The sequence below is a fragment of the Staurois parvus genome, unplaced genomic scaffold, assembly GCF_062004578.1.
Source record: "Staurois parvus isolate SC_StPar_1 unplaced genomic scaffold, SC_StPar_1.0 ptg000985l, whole genome shotgun sequence".
Classification (NCBI taxonomy): domain Eukaryota; kingdom Metazoa; phylum Chordata; class Amphibia; order Anura; family Ranidae; genus Staurois; species Staurois parvus.
This window is the reverse complement of record NW_028318781.1, coordinates 2,784,150-2,802,409: the sequence shown is the minus strand read 5'-3', so window position 1 is coordinate 2,802,409 and position 18,260 is coordinate 2,784,150. Positions and strand designations below refer to the sequence as shown.

General features: G+C 40.8%; 1 protein-coding gene across 1 annotated transcript in view; it reads right to left on the bottom strand.

Moving 5' to 3' along the window:
* Positions 1–17,536, bottom strand: part of GDF7 (growth differentiation factor 7) — a 49,586-nt gene extending 32,050 nt beyond the window's left edge. The window contains exon 1 of the mRNA XM_089657354.1: positions 17,196–17,536. Coding sequence (XP_089513480.1) covers positions 17,196–17,529 — 334 coding nt within the window. The 5' untranslated portion in view covers positions 17,530–17,536. The remainder of the gene's footprint in view (positions 1–17,195) is intronic.
* Between the last annotated feature and the right edge of the window lie 724 nt (positions 17,537–18,260).

The window sequence follows — 18,260 nt, the reverse complement described above, 5'->3', positions numbered from 1 at the left end:
TGAGGGAATCTCCCTAAGGGCACAGACAACAATAAAAGCAGGGGGTCTAATCCTTCTCCACCCTATCCAAAAAAAAAGGTTATTCCTATAAGGATCAGGGCCCTCCTAACCCTCTTGTATTGAACTGTATTGTTGCTGTATTGTCTCCCGTTATATTGTAAAGCGCTGAGCAAACTGTTGGCGCTATCTAAATCCTGTATAATAATAGTTATACTTTAAAAATTGGCAAGCTGCGAAATAATACATTTTTGTTTTTGGGTTTAACACTGCTTTAACCATTTGCCGCCCGCCCTATGGCCGAATGGCAGCCGGCAAATGTCATCAGCGTTCCCGGTGGACGCCATATGGTGTCCTCCCACACATGCGCAGATTGCGCTCCTGCAGAGCTGCGCAGCGGCGCGATCTGTCACCGGCCGTGTACCTCGGGCACGGCCAATGACAGATCGGCTCCCGTTGCCGGTACCATGTGACCTGCTGTGACCAATCACAGCAGGTCACATGACAGTTGTATACAATGGATGGCTTCATTCATGCCATCCATTGTATACTAGTGCCTAGCTGTGAATGGTTACAGCTAATCACATGCACATGTCATGTGATTAGCTGTGGCCAAATCACAGCTAAGCACACAAAAAAAAAACCCCTGAATGAATCGATTTCATTCTGGTAAATGCTTGCTTATAGCAAAGTAATTGTTTGCTATAAGCAAATTGTGTAAAAACAAAAAAACAAAAATGCTGATCACTTCCCCAAAGTAGTACAATGTTACTATGGTAACATTGTACTACTTTGGTCATAGTGAAATATGAAAAAAAATATCTTAAAAAAAAGAAAATAAATGTGATAAAAAATAATAAAAAAAAAAAGAAATTTTTTTTGCATACTGTCACCAGTCAGTGTCCCTGATTACCGCCATGCCAGTTATATGATGACGCTGTACTGCACTGGTGACAGTATGTAAAATAAAATAGTGAAACTAATTTTTATAATTTTTTCATTTTCCGAAAAATTATGACAAAAAAAATACAACTTCAAAAAACTTGCCATGCCTCTTATGAAGTACGTCGGACTGTCTACTCTGCAAAAAGGGGTCATTTGGGGGATATCTGTACTATTCTGACATTCTTGGACCTCAAGAAATTAGATTGGCCGTCAGTACTTCAGGATTGATCAATATTCAGATCTATACCATAGTTTGTGAACTCTATAACTTTACTACAGACTAAATAATACATCCTAATTTGGGTTATTTTCACCAAAGACATGTAGCAGAATACATCTCGGCCTAAATTTACGAAGAACAATTATTTATTTGCAAACTTTTATAACAGAAACAAAGAATAACGTGTGTTTTTTTCAAATTTTTTGGTCTTTTTTTGTTAATTTAGCAAAAAATAAAAACCCCAGTGGTGATTAAATACCACCAAAAGAAAGCTCTAGTTGTGTGAAGAAAATGATAAAATTTTAGTTTGGGTACAATGTTGTATGACCGCGCAATTGTCATTCAAAGTGTGAGAGCGCTGAAACCTGAAAACTGGCCTGGGCAGGAAGGGGGTAAAAGTGCCCGGTATGGAATTGATTAATCATCTAAATCAGTATGAATCTGGGCAGTACGGAGATTGCCACACACATTGCAATCTGATTTTACAACCTCATTTAGTTGTGCAAAAAATTACCTAAGGCTAGGTTCACACCTATGCAGGTTGCATTTGAGCTGTTTCTGCACTGCGTTTTGCATTTTTGCTCCTGCGTTTTGCTACGTTTTGATTTTTTTTTTATTTTGCTTGTTGCTAGGCAGATTTAAAAAGCAAAACACATAAAAAACGCACTAAAACTGCAATACGTGCGTTTCTGCAGCATTTCCATTGAAGTCTATAGAACCGAAAACGCAACTTTTTGCATTAAAAAAAAGTCCCTGACCCTTTCCAAAAAACGCACCAGGTGGAAACGCACAGATGTGAACCTGTCCTATGTCCCTCCTAGATTGTGAGCTCGAAAGAGCAGGGCCCTCGAACCCTTTGTGTATTGTTTTGTTACTGTATTGTCTCATGTTCTGTCCCCCACTATAATGTACAACGCTGAGTAAACCCTTTGGCGCTATATAAATACTGTATAATAATAATAATAATATGAAATCATGGTAAATGGACTGTACTGCATTTCTGAAAAACGCTGCAGAAAAGGTGTGAACCTGGGGTAAGCAATGGGGCTGATTTACCAGAAAAGAGTAGAGACTATTCACTTTGCAATGCTCACTGAGCTTATTAAATAGGGTGAAGCTTCATTTCAATCATCCAATCATGTGATAGCGTTTTTTTTTCTTTATCTAGCACAGAGATGGGTATTCAGGGAAAACACAGGAGGTTCACTTTATTTACCAAATCTCGTTTTCTTCCCCCAACAAGCCACGTGTTGAACATTTCCCTTATGCAGACCATAGACGGGTCGAACATCGGCCGATTTTTCCAAAAAAACCCCAAAAAAACGGTCGTTTGTTCGGCCGACGTTATCACCAACGATAAAAAAAAACGGCAGACTAAATCATAAAGTTCACTCCATAACTTCTGTACCTTGCAGCTCACGGCTCATGTGCAGATTTTTAATCGGTTAAACGATCGGCCGATCTGCCCATCATTGCTGGGAAAATCAGTCGATTGTGAAAATCATGAACGATAAAAAAACTGGGCAGAAAAACGGCTGACCAATTAACCCACTAACAGTGCGAAAATCGGCCGATTTGTTTTTCGGGTGAAACCATCTATGGCCAGCATTACTTAAAGTGGTTCTAAAGCCTTAAAGTTTTTCATTAATGCATTAACGTGAAAAACCTTCTGTGTTGCAGAATACCACCCCCCCCAAGTCTCCCCCCCCCCCCGTTTGCTTACCTGAACCCGATCTCGCCGCTGTCTCCCTCTTCCCTAGACAGATTGATAGCCGCTCTGTGTCAATGGACGCACACATGATGGCTCAGGAGCAAGCCCACTCAGGTGCCCCCATGGAAAGAGGCTTTCAATGGAGGCACTCACTGAAGAGGAGGAACCAGGAGCGTGAGTGGCAGGGGTGTATTTACCACAAGCCAAACAAGGCATTTGCCTAGGGCGGCATTTTTCAAGGGGGGCAGCACTGTCCCTCTGAAGAAGGGACAAACGTGGCATGGTGATCTGGTGGGTTCCAAGAGAGGCTGCGGGTTTCATGACGGTGTATGCACAGCCCCACTCTTGTTTCCATGGATGTCCGGAGCTGTGAAGGCGAGTGTCTTTCTCTGTCTCCCCATGGCGGATGATGGCTGGTGTATGGGAGGCAGTAGTAGTGGAAGGCTCTGCAGGTGAAGGGGGCGCCAAATTTTGTGTTGCCTAGGGCAGCACAAAAGCTAAATACAACACTGGCAAGCGGGGGGGACCCGAGAAGAAGAGGATCAGGATCAAACCACCGTACACAGCAGGTAAGTAAAGACCTGACTGTTGTTTTAATTTTAAAAAAGGAAGCTTTATTTGTCGCTTTAAGATAGCTGTCATAAATATTAAAGGTGGCAACACATGGACTGAAATTCAGACAGTCACTGGTGAACTGACCACATTTGATGCATGTATGGGCAGATTGGTTGTACACAAGTTGATCAGAAAAGTTGATCAAAAAATGTCTCCCAGTCAGTGCCATCGGCCATAGCTGGAGGTGCTGATCAGTGTATTCTGATGGTGAGGAAGTCTTCCTGCTGTCAGAATACAATAGCTCAGTGGGTGGGATTCCCCCCATCAACATTGAATGTGTGGATGGGGGAATCCAGTCATCTTCTTTCATTCATCCCGCTGGTTAAATGAAAAAAAAAAAAGTGACTCCTGTATGACCAGCCTAAGCCATTGACTTTGATTTAAAATTTCCTGTGCAAATTGAAAGGTAATCTTGAAAACACGAGCTGTTGGGGCATTTGAGGACTGATGTTGGGAACCACTGCCCCACTCCTTCTGTAAATCAGCTCCAATATAGTTATATCTAGGTAGTCCCTCGCTCTACACGGTTTTCAGTAAAACAAAAGCTGGCCATACACATTACAATCTGACTGTACAATCTCTATACAATCACCTTGAGATATACCAACACATGTGGTGTGAGGGCCAACCCAAATAATCCATACAATCCAGTAGGCTCTCACCAAATATAGTTGCTGATAAATCTTAAATAGATTGTACAATCTGATTGTAATGTGTAGTGTGCCAGTTTTAGAAGATGCTTTTGAAATGATCGCTAAATCGGCCAATCGTTCCATTAGAGGCATTACACAGTCCCCAGGCCAGCAGGCAGTAATTCCAGCTATGTGTGTGTAGTCAGGTGAGGATACCCAGAGGTGTGAGCTCTGCAGAATGTACACACACTACAACAGGCAGAATTTCTGTGTCATCCATTCCTCCCCAGCCTGACATTCCTGCAATGCTGGAGATAAGGAGTCCTTTGAAGGGTCATCTGGATTCATTTTCTATTAAATGGGGAAAAGATAGGTCAGAGCTGGCCTCATTAACCCTTCCTGCTCAGGAACGTTCACCATGCAGTGCTCTCACTGGTGGCCACCAGTCAAGGGTGACACACAACTGGTTAACAATGCCTCCTCTCTTCTATCATCTTATTACAAGCCATCTCCACATACTTTTTCCTGGATTTACTAAGCCTGATGAGCCATTTCACTGGCTGGATTTACTGCCTGGTGCAGCCCTGCACACTGTGACCTGTCAGTGTCTGCTGGGGATCGGTGAACATGAGCAGTAAGGTGTGAATGCTGGGGGTGCTGGGATACCTATATATCCTATGCATTGTGGTGTCATTGCTGGGGGTGCTGGGATACCTATATATCCTATGCATTGTGGTGTCATTGCTGGGGGTGCTGGGATACCTATATATCCTATACATTGTGGTGTCATTGCTGGGGGTGCTGGGATACCTATATATCCTATGCATTGTGGTGTCATTGCTGGGGGTGCTGGGATACCTATATATCCTATGCATTGTGGTGTCATTGCTGGGGGTGCTGGGATACCTATATATCCTATACATTGTGGTGTCATTGCTGGGGGTGCTGGGATACCTATATATCCTATACATTGTGGTGTCATTGCTGGGGGAGCTTGGATACCTATATATCCTATGCATTGTGGTGTCATTGCTGGGGGTGCTGGGATACCTATATATCTTATGCATTGTGGTGTCATTGCTTGGGGTGCTGGGATACCTATATATCCTATACATTGTGGTGTCATTGCTGGGGGAGCTGGGATACCTATATATCCTATACACTTTGGTGTCATTGCTGGGGGTGCTGGGATACCTATATATCCTATACACTGTGGTGTCATTGCTGAGGGTGCTGGGATACCTATATATCCTATGCATTGTGGTGTCATTGCTGGGGGTGCTGGGATACCTATATATCCTATGCATTGTGGAGTCATTGCTGGGGGTGCTGGGATACCTATATATCCTATACATTGTGGTGTCATTGTTGGGGGAGCTTGGATACCTATATATCCTATGCATTGTGGAGTCATTGCTGGGGGTGCTGGGATACCTATATATCCTATGCATTGTGGTGTCCTTGCTGGGGGTGCTGGGATACCTATATATCCTATACATTGTGGTGTCATTGCTGAGGGTGCTGGGATACCTATATATCCTATGCATTGTGGTGTCATTGCTGGGATACCTATATATCCTATGCATTGTGGAGTCATTACTGGGGGTGCTGGGATACCTATATATCCTATGCAATGTGGTGTCCTTGCTGGGGGTGCTGGGATACTTATATATCCTATGCATTGTGGAGTCATTGCTGGGGGTGCTGGGATACCTATATATCCTATGCATTGTGGTGTCATTGCTGGGATACCTATATATCCTATGCATTGTGGAGTCATTGCTGGGGGAGCTTGGATACCTATATATCCTATACATTGTGCTGTCATTGCTGGGGGTACTGGCATACCTATATATCCTATACATTGTGGTGTCATTGCTGGGGGTGCTGGGATACCTATATAAACTATGCATTGTGGAGTCATTGCTGGGGGTACTGGGATACCTATATATCCTATACATTGTGGTGTCATTGCTGGGGGTGCTGAGATACCTATATATCCTATGCATTGTGGTGTGATTGCTGGGGGTGCTGGGATACGTATATATCCTATGCATTGTGGTGTCATTGCTGGGGGAGCTTGGATACCTATATATCCTATACATTGTTCTGTCTTTGCTGGGGGAGCTTGGATGCCTATATATTCTATACATTGTGGTGTCATTGCTGGGGGTACTGAGATACCTATATATCCTATACATTGTGCTGTCATTGCTGGGGGAGCTGGGATACATATACACTATATTGCCAAAAGTATTGGGACACCCCGCCAAATCATTGGATTCAGGTGTTTCAATCACCTCCATGGCCACAGGTGTATTAAATTAAGCACCTAGGTATGCAGACTGCTTCTACAAACATTTGCGAAAGAATGGGTCGCTCTCAGGAGCTCAGTGACTCCAAGTGTGGTACCATGATAGGTTGTCACCTGTACAATAAGTCCATCCGTGAAATCTCCTTGCTACTAAATATTCCACGGTCAACTCTTAGTGGTAATATAACAAAGTGGAAGCAACTGGGAACAACAGCAACTCAGCCATGAAGTGATAGGCCACGTAAAATGACAGATCGGGATCAGGCATGCTGAAGCACACAGTGCGCAGAAGTCGCCGACTGTCTGCAGAGTCAATAGCTAAAGACCTCCAAACTTCATGTGGCCTTCAGATTAGCACAACAACAGTGCATAGAGAGCTTCATGGAATGGGTTTCCATGGCCGAGCAGCTGCATCCAAGCTTTACATCACCAAGTGCAATGCAAAGCGTCAGGTGCAGTGGTGTAAAGCATGCCACCACTGGACTCTAGAGCAGTGGAGACGTGTTCTCTGGAGTGACCAATCACGTTTCTCTGTCTGGCAATCCAATGGACATGTCTTTGTTTGGCGGTTTCCAGGAGAACGGTACTTGCCTGACTGCATTGTGCCAAGTGTAAAGTTTGGTGGAGGGGGGATTATGGTGTGGGGTTGTTTTTCAGGGATTGTGCTTGGCTTTGTTCCAGCAAAGGGAACTCTTGAGGCATGAGCATACCATGAAATTTTGGACAATTTCATGCTCCCAACTTTGTGGGAACAGTTTGTGGGGGGCCCTTCATGTTCCAACATGACTGCACACCAGTAAAGTAAAAGTAAGGTTCATAAAGACATGGATAAGTGAGTTTGGGGTGGAGGAACTTGACTGGCCTGCACAGAGTCCTGACCTCAACCTGATAGAACACCTTTGGGATGAATTAGAGTGGAGACTGTGAGCCAAGCCTTCTCGTCCGACATCAGTGCCTGACCTCACAAATGTTCTCCTGGAAGAATGGTCAAACCTTCCCATAGACACACTCCTAAACCTTGTGGACAGCCTTCCCAGAAGAGTTGAAGCTGTTATAGCTGCAAAGGGTGGGCCAACTCAATATTGAACCCTACAGACTAAGACTGGGATGCCACTAAAATTAATGTGCGTGTAAAGGCAGGCGGCCCAATACTTTTGGCAATATAGTGTATATTCTATATAATAATGTGTCATTGCTGGGATTACATTGAGGTGTGATTGCTGACCACATATAAATCCTATACAAAGTGGTATGGCTGCCAGGGGTGCTGGGATACATATATATCATATACGTTGAGGTATGATAGCTGGGATGCCTATATATCATACATTGAGGTGTGATAGCGGGGGGGGGGGGGGTGCTGGGATACCTACAGTATATATCCTATACAATATGGCGTGACTGTTGGGGGTGTTGGGATATATACATACAGTATATCCTATACAGTGAGGTGTGATTGCTAGGATAACTATAAGTCCTATGCATTGTGGTGTGATTGCTGAGGGTGGGGGCTGGGATACATATAAATCCTATACATTAAGGTGTGATTGCTAGGAGTGCTAGTGTACATATATGTTCTATACAGTGAGATATGTTTGCTGGGGGTGCTAAAATACTGCCATATCCTAAACAGTTAGGTGTGATTGCTGGAGCTGCTGGGCTACTTATATATACTACTTTGAGGTGTGATTTATGGGAGTTCTTCTATACAGTGAAATGGTGGGATGCTTGGGGTTCTGGGATACCCGTATATCCTATACAGTGAGATGTGGATGCTTGGGGTGCTCAGATATCTATATATCCTATACAATGAGGTATGATTTCTGGAAGTGCTGGCATACCCATTTACAGCATATCATATATTGATTGCTATACTATACAGTGCAGCAGAGGCGTTGCAGTACATAACATAACACATACATATACACTGTATATATATATATATATATATATATATATACACAGTGAGGTGAGATAACTGGGTATGCTGGGATAAATATATATCCTATACAGTGAGGTGAGATTACTGGAGGTGCTGAGATACCTATATATCCTATACAGTGAGGTGAGATTACTGGGTATGCTGATATATATATATATATATATATATATATATATATATATATATATATATATATATATATATATCCTATACAGTAAAGTGAGATTACTGGGTATGCTGGGATACATATATATCCTATACAGTGAGGTGAGATTACTGGGTATGCTGGGATACATATATATCCTATACAGTGAGGTGAGATTACTGGGTATGCTGATATATATATATATATATATATATATCCTATACAGTAAGGTGAGATTACTGGGTATGCTGGGATACATATATATCCTATACAGTGAGGTGAGATTACTGGGTATGCTGATATATATATATATATATATATATATATATATATATATCCTATACAGTGAGGTGAGATTACTGGGTGTGCTGGGATACATATATATCCTATACAGTGAGGTGAGATTACTGGGTATGCTGGGATACATATATATCCTATACAGTGAGGTGAGATTACTGGGTATGCTGGGATACATATATATCCTATACAGTGAGGTGAGATTACTGGGTATGCTGATATATATATATATATATATATCCTATACAGTGAGGTGAGATTACTGGGTATGCTGGGATACATATATATCCTATACAGTGAGGTGAGATTACTGGGTATGCTGATATATATATATACTGTATATATATATCCTATACAGTGAGGTGAGATTACTGGGTGTGCTGGGATACATATATATCCTATACAGTGAGGTGAGATTACTGGGTATGTTTTTAATTACACATCACGGATATTTTACAAAATTATTTTACAAAATAATCTTATAATATAAGATATTTTTTATTGTTATATTTATGTGAATAAGTATATAAAGATGTTGGTAAATAATGATTTTTAGATAATAATCATTTTTAATTAAATTAAATCAAACATGTATTGAGTATTGTAACAAGGGGATAATATACATCTTAGTATATGAATATGGTAACAAAGGATTAGTACATAGTATGTAAGAGTAATAAAATAGACATAATAGGTGTAAACCAGAGGGATTTTGTATGTGATCATTTATGTATAGGTTATGTAATATTCATTATTTTTTTATATTAAAGGCTATTTTATGATATATTATATAAATTTAAATATGAGGCATATTAAAGTTTATCATTTTAATGTTAGGTATATTAATCAGATTATGAGGCACAAATCTGCTGGATCATATATTATATATGGATACCGAGTTAGATATAAGAGTATGGCATGCAGCTGATCCGAGTAGCAACGTCTGACAGGCAGAAAATTAACATACACCTGGGATAATACTGTGTTAATTCAACATAGGAAAAATCAGTTAGAAAATGGCCGCGCCCATGCGGTCTTCAACAAAATGGCGGCCGCTATGTATATATACCAACACAAGATAGTTGTGATGTCCAATCAAATTCCCCCTGATGAAGTCACGTGACCCTGTGACGCAACGCGTAGGTGAGGGGCTCTGACGTCACGACGTTGCATCGGAGAGGCTCGGCGACTCTAGCAGAGGCAGACAGAGAGGCAGAGGGAATCACCAGCTCTGCATATCTGCATAAGATAAGTGCCTCATATGCTTGTATCACCGCATCTGGTAGCAATAAATACGCTTATTCAAAAGGATAAGACACCATGGTCTTTTTTTGCTCCATCTGATCTATATACTCAACATTGAGGAAAGGTGGATATAAGAAGGAGGTGTCCCCAGGAGGGGAAATAGGAGATACTGATACCCCCTTTTCAAAAATCTATCTATGAGTGGCCACGTGGATGATTTAAGAGGAGATTATAGGAGGAGGATCTGAGCAGGTCTGCACATCTATCTGGAATACTGCATAAAGGAGCACTATCCCACCAGTCCTAGAAGGACTACAAGTCTATTTGCCTAAATTTATTTGGGCAAATATTAAGGTGAGCACATATTGAGACTACACGGCACCTGGAAAGAGGGATTAAGGAGTTCACCTGCACATTGCACATTTTGCACAAAGATATATAAGACTGTTCATTTCTGTATGCACCTTTGCACAAAGATATAAAAGACTCTTTATTTAATCATGAAATTGGAATATGGCATGGACAATATTGTTTGAGCACTAATGGCACAATTTAGCATATTCATGATTTGATTTTTCATTCACTATATCACATTAATTAATTTATTGATTTTTATTAATATTTATTATTAATTTATTTAGTTTATTGATGTATATGAGTGATATACAATACATTATTAAGTATTTATAGTAGGAGCGCGGCATTATAAATACGTCTAATCAATATATATATATCCTATACAGTGAGGTGAGATTACTGGGTATGCTGATATATATATATATATATATATATATATCCTATACAGTAAAGTGAGATTACTGGGTATGCTGGGATACATATATATCCTATACAGTGAGGTGAGATTACTGGGTATGCTGGGATACATATATATCCTATACAGTGAGGTGAGATTACTGGGTATGCTGATATATATATACATATAAATCCTATACAGTGAGGTGAGATTACTGGGTATGCTGGGATACATATATATCCTATACAGTGAGGTGAGATTACTGGGTGTGCTGGGATACATATATATCCTATACAGTGAGGTGAGATTACTGGGTATGCTGGGATACATATATATCCTATACAGTGAGGTGAGAATACTGGGTATGCTGGGATACATATAAATCCTATACAGTGAGGTGAGATTACTGGGTGTGCTGAGATACATATATATCCTATACAGTGAGGTGAGATTACTGGGTATGCTGGGATACATATATATCCTATACAGTGACGTGAGATTACTGGAGGTGCTGAGATACCTATATATCCTATAAAGTGAGGTGAGATTACTGGGTATGCTGATATATATATATATATATATATCCTATACAGTAAGGTGAGATTACTGGGTATGCTGGGATACATATATATCCTATACAGTGAGGTGAGATTACTGGGTATGCTGGGATACATATATATCCTATACAGTGAGGTGAGATTACTGGGTGTGCTGGGATACATATATATCCTATACAGTGAGGTGAGATTACTGGAGGTGCTGAGATACCTATATATCCTATACAGTGAGGTGAGATTACTGGGTGTGCTGAGATACATATAAATCCTATACAGTGAGGTGAGATTACTGGGTATGCTGGGATACATATATATCCTATACAGTGAGGTGAGATTACTGGGTGTGCTGGGATACATATATATCCTATACAGTGAGGTGAGATTACTGGGTATGCTGGGATACATATATATCCTATACAGTGAGGTGAGAATACTGGGTGTGCTGGGATACATATAAATCCTATACAGTGAGGTGAGATTACTGGGTGTGCTGGGATACATATATATCCTATACAGTGAGGTGAGATTACTGGGTATGCTGGGATACATATAAATCCTATACAGTGAGGTGAGATTACTGGGTGTGCTGAGATACATATATATCCTATACAGTGAGGTGAGATTACTGGGTATGCTGGGATACATATAAATCCTATACAGTGAGGTGAGATTACTGGGTGTGCTGAGATACATATATATCCTATACAGTGAGGTGAGATTACTGGGTATGCTGAGATACATATATATCCTATACAGTGAGGTGAGATTACTGGGTATGCTGAGATACCTATATATCCTATACAGTGAGGTGAGATTACTGGGTATGCTGATATATATATATATATATATATCCTATACAGTAAAGTGAGATTACTGGGTATGCTGGGATACATATATATCCTATACAGTGAGGTGAGATTACTGGGTATGCTGGGATACATATATATCCTATACAGTGAGGTGAGATTACTGGGTGTGCTGGGATACATATATATCCTATACAGTGAGGTGAGATTACTGGAGGTGCTGAGATACCTATATATCCTATACAGTGAGGTGAGATTACTGGGTGTGCTGAGATACATATAAATCCTATACAGTGAGGTGAGATTACTGGGTATGCTGGGATACATATATATCCTATACAGTGAGGTGAGATTACTGGGTGTGCTGGGATACATATATATCCTATACAGTGAGGTGAGATTACTGGGTATGCTGGGATACATATATATCCTATACAGTGAGGTGAGATTACTGGGTGTGCTGGGATACATATATATCCTATACAGTGAGGTGAGATTACTGGGTATGCTGGGATACATATATATCCTATACAGTGAGGTGAGAATACTGGGTGTTCTGGGATACATATAAATCCTATACAGTGAGGTGAGATTACTGGGTGTGCTGGGATACATATATATCCTATACAGTGAGGTGAGATTACTGGGTATGCTGGGATACATATAAATCCTATACAGTGAGGTGAGATTACTGGGTGTGCTGAGATACATATATATCCTATACAGTGAGGTGAGATTACTGGGTATGCTGAGATACATATATATCCTATACAGTGAGGTGAGATTACTGGGTGTGCTGGGATACATATATATCCTATACAGTGAGGTGAGATTACTGGGTATGCTGGGATACATATAAATCCTATACAGTGAGGTGAGATTACTGGGTATGCTGGGATACATATAAATCCTATACAGTGAGGTGAGATTACTGGGTGTGCTGAGATACATATAAATCCTATACAGTGAGGTGAGAATACTGGGTGTGCTGGGATACATATAAATCCTATACAGTGAGGTGAGATTACTGGGTATGCTGGGATACATATAAATCCTATACAGTGAGGTGAGATTACTGGGTGTGCTGAGATACATATATATCCTATACAGTGAGGTGAGATTACTGGGTGTGCTGAGATACATATATATCCTATACAGTGAGGTGAGATTACTGGATATGCTGGGATACATATATATCCTATACAGTGACGTGAGATTACTGTCCTTTGCACTGTAATAAAAAAGAGGGATATTCCCCGTATTCTGCCGCACAATGGGGGGAGATTTCCTATAACTGGAGAGTGCAAAATCTGGTGCAGCTCTGCATAGAAACCAATCAGCTTCCAGGTTTTATTGTCAAAGCTTAATTGAACAAGCTGAAGTTAGAAACTGATTGGCTACCATGCACAGCTACACCAGATTTCACACTCTCCAATTTTAGTAAATCAATCCCATTACATTGGGGATCCCCTGAAATGACAGATCTCACAGATCTTTACATACAAGAAAAAATCGATCTGTGTGTGGGGAAAATGTACACAAGTACATGTGCGTATGGGAAAAAGGAAATAACTGGATAATTTCGGATAGGTATTCCAGTTTATTTGTTAATAATCAACTGTGAACACATCGTCCCTATGTGCCTTTGGAAATCTTCAATGACATCGGCCGGTTCTAATCTAAAATGGACTGGAAACATAGAATACCTCCTATGTGATCGCTGTGCGATAGTGTGGCAAGCACTGTATGTAAATGTAACAAAGGATTCGGGAGAAAAAATAATAATATATGTTTTATATTAGAACAATATATACAGTATATACAAATTACATAAACGGATACCTGACAACGTGGACCTCATCCACCTGGGTTACAGGATTTCAAAAATGATTTTTTTAATTTAAAAAAATTGCTCAGAAACATAAATGTATTACACAAAAAATATATAGTCGCACAATATAAAATTCCATTTTGTATTGCCGATATGTTTTGAGACTGCTTGCAACATGAAAAAAAAGAATTGACTGAGTTCCTGAACCTCTACAGTTTTTAAAGTTTTATATAAAAAATGATATTTAAGAAAAAAAAATGATATATATATCGTATTATTTTGCATGTGTACTATGCTCTCTACCTGTCCCCTATACAGGTTTCCTTTGCTGCCCTGGCTGGGGTCACAGGTGCGCAGCACAGAGCGCACCTTCCATATATGGTCATCCCAGTGACAACACTGGGGCAGCTCTTGTAGCTGAGACTGATGAGAGTCAGGGGACCCCATGGAAGTGTCATTAAGTAGAGGCAGGGGGAGGTGACACGGTAGCAGAACAGGGCACTATGCCCCTCAGGTTATCTGCAGGGGGAGAACCTGCTGGTGGGAATGGGCTGAGTGCTGAAGCTCTCCATGGTGACAGTGTGAGGCTTTCCAGGCATCCTAACCAAAATCTTCACGATTGCAATTTAAAACCAACAGGAGGCGCATCAGGTCAAGCCAATCCCAGCCACACAGGAAGAGAGGACATATGGACACAGGGATGCCTTTCTACCCCTAGGTGCAATGTTCCCACCAGAAGGAGCAATAAATGCGGCCAGATGAGGGAGGAGAACTCTACAGCAACCACAGATGTCCCAACAGTAACCTGGAGTCCTCTAGATTTAATTTACTACATCTTGCCATCTACACAAAGAGCTAAAACAACCATTAACACGGACTGATAATGTAACATCAAAACAAGGAACAACAAGCAGTAAAATAGTCCAAATACACAAGAGTAGGGGGATGAACCACTATCGCTGAACCTTCTCTATGTGGTTTATTCATAGCAATGCCCAAAATTCAGTAACCCACCCCAACTCATCAGAAGTGACCCCTTAACTCACTACAGTATACTGAAATGTGTTTGTTTAGGAGGGCTTACATTTTGCCCTGGTATATCAATTAAGACTGCCCTATTTATTATATATATATAAAAGAGCAATAAAATGCTACAAGGATGGGAAAAGCGGCAAATCAATTATTAAACTCTCTCTCTACAAACCTCAGTAACCTTATCAGGTAAAATGATATATAAAGTGGAAAACAATTTATAAAAAGTAAAACAACTGCAGCTAAAACAATAACCGTAAGCATCACATGGGGAGCAAAGTGCCATGCTGGCATCAGGATGGTGAGAAAACACCAACACCTTTCTCTGCATTTATTAGGAACACTACCTATGTTCAATGAATGACGTTATATACAAACAGAAGACGCAAGACCACTAAAATCCACAGCAAAAATACTATTCTATATACACTTATCATAGTAAAACGTGCACTAAGCCACAGCATCCACGAAGCCATTGGCTTCCACTGCGCTGAAATGACTAAGATGGTGAAATATACAATCTGGACAGTTACTGGAGGCTTATAGAGAGAGAGTAATGGATATATATATAGAGAGAGAAAGATGGATATATATATAAATATGTATGTATATATATATAGAGAGAGAGATGGATTGAGAGAGAGATGGAGATATATATAGATATAGATAGAGAGAGATGTGGATATATATATAGAGAGAAAGATAGATAGTGAGAGAGAGAGAGATGGATTGAGAGAGAGATGGAGACATATATATAAAGAGAGAGATGGAGAGAGAGAGAGAGACATTTGGATATATATATTTATACAGAGATGCATAGAAAGAGATGATGTGGAGATATATATATATACAGAGAGAGATGGATAGAGAGAGAGATGGATATATATATAGAGAGAGATGGATATATATAGAGAGAGATGGATATATGGATATTATATATAAAGAGAGATGGATATATATATATATAGAGAGAGAGATGGATATATGGATAGAGAGATGGATATATATATAGAGAGAGAGAGATGGATATATGGATAGAGAGATGGATATTATATATAAAGAGAGAGATGGGTATATATAGAGAGAGAGATGGATAGAGAGAGGGAGAGAGAGATGTGGATATAGATATATAGAGAGAGATACGGGGAGAGAGAGATGGATATATATATAGAGAGAGATGGCGATATATATATAGATAGAGTGAGCGAGAGAGAGATCGATCTCCCTCTCTATATATAAATAGACTAATGATTTTATATATATATTTATTTATTTTTTACCTTCATCATATATATATATATATATATGTGTGTGTGTACTATAAAGACTAATGATAAGTATCTATACCATCACTGCATCACTACTCTATAGTACATACTGCATCTATGTATACGACATATATATGAGTATATTACTACTCTTTCTCTGTTTATAGTAAATTCTAATTGTTTAGTACATTTATGTTTATAGTACAATAGAACATTTATATATATAAAGGGTTAAGGGTCTCAATGACTCCTCTATAAAAGCATATACAAATGTCATATATATGTCATCACTGCACATTTGTGTACATGTTAAGGTCACTCCAAGCATACATGCCTAAGGTAAGTTACCATCCAGGGTACCCATTCATTTCCCGAGACTCCCAGGGACCCCAGCCTGAGCCTCTGATGGGATTTAGTTGTGAATATGATGATATGTCATTATACTATACATATGGACTAGTAATAAAGAACAGGCTGTGGATTGAAGCAGCCGATCTGTAAAGGCGCATAGGTGTCGGCAGACCGGGCACTACACAGGACAGGTGTCACCTCTTCCTTGGCACTGGCCGCTTTGGCTTTTGCCATCCTGGTGCCCATTATTATCTGTCGGATTTGGCTGGTCGGTGACAGGTGGATTGTAGGGAGATTTCGGATGTCCCTAATGACCGGTGATGTGGATATCCCCTTTAAATGACCAATGGTATGAGGATGATGAGAGACTTGTGGATGTGTTGTCTATAGGCAGATAGGGTGACCCAAGCTGGCAGTGCCCCTGCTAGAATTACTATGCCACCTGGATGTCAGCCTATTTGTTACATTTGTGATTCAGAGGAGGCTCTGCCATTGACACCAATACCCAACCAACACCCTGACATCACACTCACCGTGCCCCTGGTCCACGAAGCTGGCAATCGTGTTGGCAGCTGCCCTGTCCCGGGTGCTGTTTCTGTGTCCCTTGCGGGATAGTCTCCTGTAGAGGGACAGCATGTACTCATGGGGCACCACGGCAGCCCTGGCACAGCTCTCCTTCCTGGAGGTGAAGTGGTGGTGGGTATCCCTGTGAGGATTGCCAGTCTCCTGGCTGGTCGGCAGCGCCCTCCTGGCGGCTCCTTGCCTGTGTGCGCCGGGCAGCACTGCTGCAGCCTGGGGGCTCTGAGCAGCCCAGAGCCAGGCGCTCCACAGCCCAAGACACAGAGCGGCAGCCTTCCTTAGATCCATTTTATCAGTGCACTCTGCTAGGGAATGAGAGACTTGGAGGGGGTTTGATGACTTTGGGAACTCCCCCGTTGCTTTCCTAAGATTGTCTTAATAACCTGCTGCGAAGGGGAGGCAGACAGGGTGGATGGCGCCCCCTAGTGGGCGAGAGAGGGCACTGCTCAGGCGATACCTGCGGCTGCGACCGTTCCCATCTCCTGGTGGTGGGGACCAGTCATCCTGGAATTTCGGAGGATGACTCAACAGGCTGGCCCTTTCTACAAAACAATGGCTGACAAAATCCTTACGACTCCTTTATGCTTTTCTTCTTCCCATGCTGGTTTTAGGGAATTTTTTACTTAAAGGCCACCATTTGAAAAATAAAATAAAATAAATGCAACTATTTTGATTAATTAAAAATGTGCGTTTAATATATATATATATATATATATATATATATATATATATATATTTTTTTTTTTAATTAATTTTAATTTTTTATTATTATTGGAGCCTGCTTTATTGCAACTGCGATGGATTTGCAGGGGGGGATTACAGTGCTCTCGCTCCTGCAGGCTATGCCTCCAGCCACTGGTCCATACTAAGTAGCAAGGGATTACAAGTGCAGTGATGTACATTTAATATTTTTATTTCATTGGAGCCTGCAAAGCATTGCAACCATGATCAGTGGATTGCAGGTACAATGCTCTCGCTCCTGCAGACTTTCTCCAAAAGCAGGTCTGTAATGATCCAGC